Here is a 10,975-nt window from a genome sequence, read left to right on the forward strand (position 1 = left end):
GAGCCTCACAGTCTGGAAGCTTTTTCTGCCTTCTCTTGATTCCACTCATTGTTATCCTTCATAGGCATAATTCTGAATACATCTCATCCTTCTAACTTTGTCTTGGCATTTGATTCCTAGAGGACCAAATCAACAGAGTGTCTATTTTCCTTGCCATGTAAGCTTGTGATGATCAAAAATTGAGGCACATTTCACACAGCTTGCTTTCGCTTAATGTATTTTGGTTTTGTTTTGATTTTTTTTTTTTTACTGCGGTAACATTGGTTTATATTGCTTAATGTATTAACTATATTCCTGAGAAAATGCTTTTTAAAGCAACTATTTATATTTCCAATCATTTTTGCCTATTGTTACTGAGATAGACTCCTCCTGGGACACGTTTGGCCCTGATATGGAGAAAAAAACTCTCATGGTTTGTTATTCCTTACTCAATTCACATGGCTTTTGCTCATTCTTTTTCATAAAGTCTATGTCTAAAACAACACAGTTAAATTTCTATTTCATTTGAGTCTTCTCTCTGACTCCTTGAAGGTTAAAGTGGTTGGGTTGCACACACCTTCCTTCACATCTGCTCCAGGTATTCTGTACAAATTGGTAGGATAAGCCATATAAAAGTACTTTTTGAAACAAAGTAAGCAGACCTATTTATTATCTGCGATCATATCCTTCAGCTCTGAAGGTCACTGACTTTGATGGTTGCTAGCGTTAGCTTTTCAGATTTACAGTCTGAAAGGATAACATAAATTGAGTCAATGTGCCATACTGTATTACATGTGTAAATCTGAAAATGCCAAGTAACTTCTTGAATAACTGCTCTATTCCAGCTCCAGAACAGATCACTTTTAAGTTGTCAGTTTTAGAGCAGGTTTTTGCACCCTATATAGTAAGCCAGTAACAGACATATTATTTCATTATTTTTGGTCTGTTCTGCACTGAATTGAGTGAGACATGGAGATTTTTTTTAACCAATTACATATCCAGGAACTATATCCTTTAGCTTTTAATTAGGTCGGAGACTATCTTTTTAATCATCTGATGAAACAATTACATAAAGTAGTGATTCCAATTCGTCACTGTCCCCAGGGCCACTTCTCCAGGTGATTTTGTACAAATTCTCAATCCTCTTCTCCAGCTCTATTGAGTTAAAATCTCTGGCAATGGATCCTGGAAATGTATATTTTAATAAGACTTTAGGGTAGTCTAATGCTCATCTGGGTGTGGGAATCACTGAATACTCCATTCCCTGAATGACTTAGTCATGAGCTTGGACACATCAGTAAAAAGCAATATTTGTCAAAGTATCTCCAGAATAAATAGACTAGATTAAAACTAGCCATGAAATAAGCCTAAAGCCACATAGTAGATCTTTATCCTTCTGTACAGTAATAACAGTTATTGACACTTGTAGTACGCCTGCTGTATGTCCAACTATGTATTCTACATATCTTATCTCTTTAATCCTCACATGAGCTCTAGAAGGTAGGTAATTTTATTTTCCCTATTTTATACATGAGTAACCTGAGGATAGTAGAGGTGAAATGACTTACTGTAAGTCCCATTTCAGAGTGACAGAGCCAGAATTCAAATCCACATCTACTTGATTTCAAAGCATGAAGTTTACAAGCACTGTACCACATGGCTTCATTTGATATCTGCATTTCCTGCAGAATGAATATATATATTGCCTATACCTTCTCAGTTCATTGCTTTGTTCCTTGCCTCAGGCCGTTTAATGCTTGGAAGGAATGGAGACTCCCAGAACTGTTGCTATGTCCAACAATATAAATAACATAAATTCCCAAGACTGAAGCTTATTTGTTCCTCTTAATGAATAACAAACAAGTTGTTTAGTGTTCCTCACTCTAACCCTACAATGAAGCTATAATGGGGTAAGAAATCCTAATAAACTAACTACTAGGAAATGAAAAAGAGAAAACATGAAGAATGCAGGAAATGTGGGAGCAGGTAAAAAAAAAAACGTTAGGCAATGGTTCCTTCAGAACAGAGAGTGTATATTAGCACATTAGTCAGGAGCAAAACTGATACCCGGTCCATCCTGCCTCCATTCAACCAGCTCCCCCTTCCCATTCCCATCACAATATACGTGTCATTACGATCTATAAATACCCAAATCCCTAAGGTTTAAATACTATTCATATTGCAAATTGAATTCCCTTGAATTTCCAGTCTATTTTAGTAGCTGTACATGGGAACAATTATATATTAGAATTTTCTGCCACCAAGTGGTAATAATGCTTCTTTGCATCATTGGGTAAGTTTAATAGTCCTTATGTACTACTGTACATTATGTACTATTTCTTGTATTTAATTTTTAACATGTATTTATTGAATACCTACTATGTATTAAGAACTGATTAGAAATTTTCTGAAAAAAATATTATATTTGCATCCAAATTCATATTTCAGATTTAGAGCAGAACTAGTCACATAAAAATAATCCAAATGAATTTACAACAGTTTAGTCATATATCATTTAACTATACCAGTGGTTCTTAACTAGGGGTGATTTTGCCCAACCTCTCCAGCATCCCCAGGGTGCATGTGTAATACTTGGAGATATTTTTGGTTGTCACACAAGAGAGGGGAGCTCTTATTGGCCTCTAGTAGGTAGAGGCCATGGATGCTGCTAAACATTCTACAATGCACAAAAATCTCCCCACAGTAAAGAATTATCTAGCCCAAAGTGTCAAAAATGTTGTGACTGAGAGACCCTGCACTCTATGCACTGAGTGCACGCAGGGGAGAGCTGCATGTTGTGCTGAAACTGTATGAACACTCTGTAGCTGTGTTCATTGACACTTCAAGATCTACTCTGAAAAATCCACAATCATACCCATTCTCAAATTAACAGAATACCATTCTCTGGCTTTCCTGAAACTGTTACCTCTTCTGTGCCATTCACTGTGTTACTTTGTAAGGCATCTGCCTCATGGCTTCAAACCAATTCCCCATGTTTCAGATGTATCTTTACCGTGCAGTTGAGCTGCAACCAACTGGTTTATGAACCTATATTGTACACGTCTTTTATAGCAAGGTGTCCAGAAACCAAATGCAGTCCATTAGTGACCAGAAGCTCTTCTTACTTTACTCATTTCACCAACCAACAATTTTTGAGCGCTTGTCATATGCCAGGCAATGTTGGCACCAGGGACACTGAGATGAACTAAGCAGAGTCCCTCCTTCTGTAGAGCCTAGAGAATGTAGACAATAAACATGTAACCAAGCTAGTGAATAAAATAGTTGTCAATCGTGAAGCACATTCTGAAGGAAAGAGAAGGCCTAACGTGATCAAGATCTATTTTTCGCAGGGTAGGCAGGGAAATCTTCTCTGAGGAGCTTATGTTTTAAGCTAAAATCCAAAGGATCAGACAGAGCAAGTCAGCCAGGTAATGTGCCAGGAAAAGAGGATTTCAGGAAGTGGGAACAGCAAACACAAAGGCCTTAAATTAGAAAAGAGTGAATGAAAGAAGGCCTGTATGACATTAAGTTTCAATAAGAAAAGGATTATTTCCATAGGCATGGTGTGCTAAGGAGCTGCCTTAATTGGGGATGACTGGCATATTGAGTATTAAGGGCCACTCATTTGCTTTCAAAAAAACCCCAAAGAAGCATAAATTTCCACTTTCCTATTTCCATAAACACCATAGGTTGTACTAATGAAAGAAGGAGACGTCAGATTGATGATTTGCAACCATGATGCTGTAAGTTCATGAATAGATAGTTAATAAATCAAAGGCGTGATGCACAAAGATTCCCTTTGTCTGGATCCTTTCCCTTTGATTATGAACCTGTCCTCACCCTCCATGCTTTATCGTAAAAACCGGGGGATGCAAGTGAGCTTGAACCTGGTCACCACATTTGATGATGTCCTTTAGGCATAAATCATAGTTTTAAAGCCAGGAATAATTATATCATTATAAAAATAAATGAATAATTATATTTAAAAATAAATTAAATATTAAAATTAAATTAAAAATATGTTGAAGTTTGCATTCGTTTCACGAATTCATAAATTAGTAGAACTTGAAGGACTCTAGAGGTCAACTAGACCACTCCCTTCATTGTCAGAAGAGATTGTAGAAAGTTTCAGCCTCTTACCTCACATTCCACAGCTAACTTGTGGCAGAGCCAGACTTTAGTCTGCAGGTTTCCATCAAGTGCTCCTCTTGAGAACCCAAGCTGCCTCTCTTTGGTTAATTTGGTCGATTGTATACTTTTGTCTTAATGGTTTTTAAAGTCAACATAAAGTAAAACAATATGGATATTTTGCTGACATTTTTAGAGAGGGTAAAAGAAAAAGGGAAATAGTTACATGAAAAAGGATGCTATCTAAACAATATTTTCAAAATTGTACATTGTTTTTTATGGATCTTATCAGCCTTTCCATATTTTTCCTATTATTATGACCCAGCTAGACCATAATTGTTTGTGTTCATTGAATATAGCACAGCACCTTACATATAGAGAATACTCAATACATATTTGTTCAATGGATGAATGTGTACCTAGCTGTTATAAATCAGCATGTGGCCATTTAAAGTATGAAAGCACTGAAGAATTAACTTTTGAGTTAAGAATTTTAATTGAGCTTTACTTGTAGCAAGTTAGATGTCACTGGGAAATATAACCCATGGCTGTCTTTGAAGACAGTCTTAAAGTTTCTCATCCCCTAGAAAACAGTTGTGCACCAAAAACGTACAAATTTGGAATTGCGTTGTTTCACCCAGATTCTCCTACTTGTTTCTCTGTAAAACTACTTTTTCCCTTTAGAAAATGTCTTAAAGAATTTTTTAATCATCCTCTTAACATATTAGTATGGTATATTACCACCTTTGTTGCAGATTGCTTTAGTTCTTTGTTATTTGCCTGTTCAAGCAAATATATTATTTGAAAAGTACTGCCCAAATGGGATACTATACAGATCGTAAAATTCGAATGGATTAAGTAGTGCTTTCTTGGCACTGAATTCTATCTCACAGCAAAGTCTTTTGCTGGTGTTTCTTCAGGATCCCCGACAGACCCTGCTACAGGCATGGATGTTGTAGTTAATCATGCTGGGCTGTTGATCCATCATCAGTGGACTTCTAAGATCACCACTATTCTTTTCCCAACTCGTTTGCCTCTTCCTCTAACGTAGATGTATCTGTGGGAAGGTTAAAGCATGACTCTCATGACAGCATGATTGATAGCCACGAGGTCTAAGAGACTCTCCGACAACTGCTAACAGCCGTTGAGAGACTGAGCACACCTAAAGTGCCTATGATTTGTCTTGGAAGACAGAAAATTAAGCAAATTAAGTTAAAATTGCACTATACATATAGATAAGATTATTTATATATATATGAGACTATAGTTTATATATGTAACAAATAAATCTCATCACATTATTTAAAAGAAAAACTAAATAAGGATTTCTAATTTTTTTCACATTACAGCTTGGGCACAGTAAACAATCAAGTATAAGGAGCTCAGAAGATTTCCAGTTAAATAGTTTCAGTAATCCTCCAAGACAGTATCAGGTAAGCACAAATTTTTTAAGAAATAAGGCTAGTTGTTTGCAATGTTCAGAATCTCAAACTACGCAATTTTTTAAAATGAAAATGAACTATTATGATATTTTTCTCAGTATCAAAATAATATATTAATTCAATAAATATTTATTGAGTAACTACTATGTGCTAGGCACTTTCTAAGTGCTGGAGATACTTAAGTAAACAAAATAGATCGAGTCTCGGCATGGAGCTTTAGAGTCTACACGTTCATTTTTTAAAAGTCTATCCTTACAAAAACATAAAGAGAGTAGAAGTCACCTCAAATCCCATCAATGAGAAATAAAGACTACTTACTTTTGGCGAATATTCTGCCAGATGATTATATGTATATGTCTAGTTTTACATATATTTTAATATTATATAAATGTATATGTTATATAAATGAGTCAATAATACTTATATAATGAGTAATAGTTTTTCATTCTACAAAACATATATTCATATTAAATTTAATGGATATGTAGTATTCCTTTGTACACATATATAATTTGTTAAAATAATCCCCTAAGGATGGACATTTGCGAGTTTATTTTTTCTGCTATTACAAGTAGTACTACTATGAATATACTTATCTATGTACCCAAATATTTCCTTAGAATAAGTTCTTGAATTTGGGGCTTAGGTAGTCTGTTTGGTTTAGCTGTATATCCACCCAGGACTTCCTGCACACATGCTGAACCTCCTACTTTCATGAATGGTATATAGTAAAAGCAGCATCCTCATGGTAGAAGCCCAGGTACTGGAGAAACTTTATTACATTGAAATTAGCCATTCCTAAATTATTAGCAAGTATAAAATCAAAACTGGCTACATATTTTGGTAAGAGGTGAAAAAACATAAACGAGTGTACATTTGCTTAATTTTCCATTTCCACGTGCAGTTCTGCACACCTCTAATCTGCCCAACTGAAAGGCTGGGTCTTGCTCTAATACTTTTCAAATAAAACACAAGCAATGAACATCAAGGATTAAATGTTTGCTCTAAATTTATTCTTTTCTCAAGAATTAGCTTTTGAGTCATTAGCCCAGTGATGTGAAAATTGCTGTAAAAATCTGGAGATAGTGTGCGTTCCCTGCCAGATGATTCATCTTAATCTTTGATAGCCATCACTTCTAAAGTACTTACTAAAGGGAGAAAGACTAGAAACTTATTCCAAATGAGAGATTTGTCATGAACAAAAACTGAGATAGATTTCTCCTTTCTCTGTGTAGAAAATAATGAAGAGGCTCATTAAAAGATATGTACTCAAAGCCCAGATAGATAAGGAGTGTGACGAAGTGAATGAAGGTGAGTTGAACACGGGGACAAGTCGGCCCCTGAGTGTGAGCTAGGCCGTGGGGCCCGATGCAGAGCTGAGGGAGAGTGGGAGAGATGGGCATGGGAAGGGTGAGCTTCAAGGGGAAGAGAAGACAGGATCTCACCAACCATCAATACTGTTAAATACTGGGGAAATAGGCTATTTCTCCACGGTTGGGGGCAGATGCCACTTGCTAGATAAGTAACTATTGTTTTTGTGGGGGGCTTGGAATGAGGAGGAAGTGGTTGGGAAAAGTGAGGGGTTGTTGTTCCCAACCCAGGCAACATTTGCTACCAACATTTCCCTTTAACTTACTTTAAAAGGACTTTTGTTATAATTTTTCTCTATAATCTTTTCATTAACCAAAATACTTAGCTGAGAAAATAGAAAGGCTCTCCGTGAGGAAGTTATTTCCTTTGAAAGGATTCAAAATACAGATGTGTGTGGAATTAGGACAGATTTCAGTCTATCCCTGTGTCACTAGTTTCTGTGCATTACGTATTTACAGTTAACTTCTTATCACTCTTGTTTTCCAAAAGGGGAACTGAAGGAAATTAAACAGGACATATCAAGTCTCCGCTATGAACTCCTTGAAGAAAAAACTCAGAATTCAGAAGACCTAGCACAACTTATTAGAAAACTTGGGGAGAAATTATCAATGGAACCAAATCGAGAGGAAAGCAATAGATAATGCAAAGACTTCCTTAATAATCCATATTTATTTGTCCACTTGAAGCCATATTATTTTTCGATTTATTTTTTTAAGTGCCGATGTGACCACCTTTTAAATAAGAAAAAGTTCAAAGATGACTTGGGTCACCCTATCATCCAGAACCCTGATATTTAATATTTTTGGTGATTAAATTTCATTGTTTAGCTAAAGGTTTCAGATTATGATGAAAATTACGCCCAGTTGTTTGGTGCTTGTTTTATAAACTGCTTTCTTGAGTATAACTGTTGTGCTGATGTGGTTGTCATGTAGTATCTGCCTGGGAATCATCTCAGCTGGCAGGGGCAAACATGCCATACTGTGGTATTTCCCCTGATGGTGACTTCCCACCCCTGAAATCTAGAGAAAAACAATCTATGGCCATTTACAGAATGCTGTTTAATCATGTGCCCTGCTTAGCACCCCCAGAATACAATTGGTAATGTCCCTGCAAAGTGAAGTTAAATCTTTCCTAAATTTTCTGATTCATCTCTTTGAAAATGTTACACCTAACAGTGAAAAAGTGCTTCCTCCACTGAATCCTGGAAACATGGTTCAGTTGTGTGTGTGTGCGCGCGTACACGCACATGCACACATGCGTGTGAAATGCTTGCCCTATTTTCTTTTGCAGCCGGTATTGACACTCAGAAGCTCCTTGTTATAATTTTTTATTGTGACTGAAAAATTATTGACCAAATAAGAACCCTTTATTGGAGAAGTATCAAGGCCATAAATAATTGTGGTTATTTGGTTCAATTATAGCATAATTTTGTGCCATTTTTGAAGGCAATTACAGGGAAATTCCCACATTTGGCATTGAATGTAAAGGAAAAAAAGTGTTGAGGGAACTTGCTAATACTTACCTGGAATTGTAGATAAGTTCTACCATCCTCTCAGAATATATGAAACAGGAATTTGCATTCATGAGCACTCCCCAGGAGGTGGTTAGGACTTGCTGATGATGTGAGGCAAGACCTAAAACAACTAAAAGAGAGAAATGAAGGTTCATCCGTCCAACTACTCAAAGACTGACAACATTTAAATGATGCTGGACATTAACTGGAAGTGCTGCTTTAAATTCAATAAAGAGAGGCTTCAAAAGCAAATTTTTAACTTCTTTTAAAGATAAAATGGTCACAGAAAATCTGGTTAGTCCCAACTTTGATGTAATTTAAATCCAAGAACCTTTATGTAACCAGGTCAGAAAATACAGCTGAAATTTTACATTCAGTGATTTTATATTTGTGGCTATTATTTATTGAGAAGTTATTTAGTGACACAGCAAAGGTCTGTTTTCAAATGTTTTGTGACGATATTTGAATTAAAAGTTGTAAAACTTAACCTCATACCAAATACACTATCAACAAATTAATATAACCTAACATCCACAAAGCTTGTGTGCTGTGCCATGCAAGAGTTTGGCCTCTATGCTAAGGAGGGCTCTGGGACAGCCAATGGGCTTGACTCCAGAAGACTCTAGAAAAGATATTCAGATTCCTCAATGTCTTTTAAGATGGGTTGACTTGACAAGATATAAGTGTTGGGAAATATCACAGGCGTGACTATGGGTTCCCCAGTAAAAGGCATTACCATCAAGTGCCACTTCTTATTGTTCAAAGTTAATATGTCCTGAAGTCAGCAGATTTTCATCAAAGTGCAGCCAAATTGGCACCTCTTCTAATTTCCTTTTCATTGGAAGACGAAAAGAGAAATAAAGTATATTTTAAGAAGGGCTTTAAAAATTCCAACAAGAGCTTAATTAAAGGTATATTGTCAGAGGGTGGTCATTAAGCATGACCATCTTTCGTAAGGCTCAAGGCCACTGGCTTGGAATCCTATATTCACGTTGCAGTCAGCTTAACCTTTTAAAATAAAGTGACTAGTAAGTTGAAATGTATTTATCTAAACTGTGCTTTCTCTCTGTCGTATTTCTCCTCTCAGATTTGGTGCTTTCTGGAGGTTTGGGTGCATAAAAAGGACACATCAGTGATGTCTGACACTGACCACACAGCTGCTCCCCAAGGGCCAAGCCCTGTTCGCTCCTCATGGCAGAACCACCAGCAATGAACATGAGGAAGTCCCTGTTTTTGTACATCAATGCTTAGTTTTACTCTTTGCTGTTCTCATTACTCTGAAACTGAAAAAGAACACAAATTCAGTATGATTTTACTACGCATATAAAATGAATTACCAGCAAATAATGTCTGCTTAAAACTTTGCCAGGGATTGAAAGGAATAGCAAATGAGTGTCTGACCTCAAGGAGCTTGTACTCAAGTAAAGAAATGGGACTTAATACAACTATAAGAAGCACTTGCCGAGCACCGACTGTGTGCCAGGCACTGTGAAGAAATGCTTTCCATGAGTTATCAAATTTAATCTAACTTAATGCTTACAACAACTATATGAGGTAAATACTATTATTATCCTCATTTTAGAAATGAGAAAACTGAGGCTTCTAGAGGCTAAGTAGCTTGTACAGAGAGTGTCCAAGCCAGGAACAAAACCCAGGCCTGCCTCCCCGCAGAGGCCTCACACTTACCTGTGGGCTTGACCGACTATACTAGAGTGTGGTTGTCTCAATGTGAAACTTATATTTCAATCGCTAGGTGAGGAAAAATGGGCCATACCTGAAAGCCCTCAGTTCCATTACATACCCAGTCCAAAGACAGGTAATAGCATTAATTGATAAAGAGATTTGGCTTCAAAAGGTTTGTAGATTTAAAAAAGAATAAAAGATGGGGCTGTATATTAAGAGGTGGGGACAGTGTGAGCAAGGCCAAGAGCTGAGCACGAGTGTGGGGCACCACAGGATGTCTTCAGAGAGAAACAATAATTCAATGGCTGTGACTGGTGAGAACAGATTGACTTTATTTGGGTAGTCAATCCCATCTATCCAGGACTGTTCCAGTATAAAAGAATCTTATCACCATGTGAATAATAAAAACAAACCAAATTTCAATTAAAATGGAGAGACTAATGGCAGTATTTGCCAACCTGGCAGACTGACCAACGAGTCCCCTAAGAGAATCACTCTCAGGACGGATTTTCCACTTCAGGCCAAGGAAGAGATGTTTTCCCATGTGGCACATTTAAGTATTGGCTGCATCTGATCTGATTCTCTAACAAGCAGATACAGCCTCCTTCTTCACTCTGAAACCTTCCTTCATCATGGTGAGCCAGGCAGGGTTTATGAGAGTCATGCCCGTGGTCCTCGCAGCTGTTGAATAGTGCTGGATACGAATTTCTACGCTGTAGTCAGAATCTCTGCCCTTTGATGCAGAGTGTGTAGGTTGTATCACTGGAGAAGCAGAAAAGGATGTAAATTTCTGACCCAGACCTTTTGTGTTGTACTCAGGAAACTTATCTAATTAGCTTCCCAAGTGAGCAAGTTCATC

The 10,975-nt window shown here is 36.9% G+C and overlaps 1 protein-coding gene across 1 annotated transcript in view; it reads left to right on the forward strand.

Moving 5' to 3' along the window:
* TRPC6 (transient receptor potential cation channel subfamily C member 6) overlaps nt 1-7,920 on the forward strand; it is an 87,781-nt gene extending 79,861 nt beyond the window's left edge. Inside the window, exons 11-13 of the mRNA XM_058545351.1 lie at nt 5,457-5,540; nt 6,785-6,860; nt 7,410-7,920. Of these exons, the coding sequence (XP_058401334.1) occupies nt 5,457-5,540; nt 6,785-6,860; nt 7,410-7,561 (312 nt within the window). The 3' untranslated portion in view covers nt 7,562-7,920. The remainder of the gene's footprint in view (nt 1-5,456; nt 5,541-6,784; nt 6,861-7,409) is intronic.
* Nucleotides 7,921-10,975: the final 3,055 nt, after the last annotated feature.

The sequence above is a fragment of the Diceros bicornis genome, chromosome 7, assembly GCF_020826845.1.
Source record: "Diceros bicornis minor isolate mBicDic1 chromosome 7, mDicBic1.mat.cur, whole genome shotgun sequence".
Lineage (NCBI taxonomy): Eukaryota > Metazoa > Chordata > Mammalia > Perissodactyla > Rhinocerotidae > Diceros > Diceros bicornis.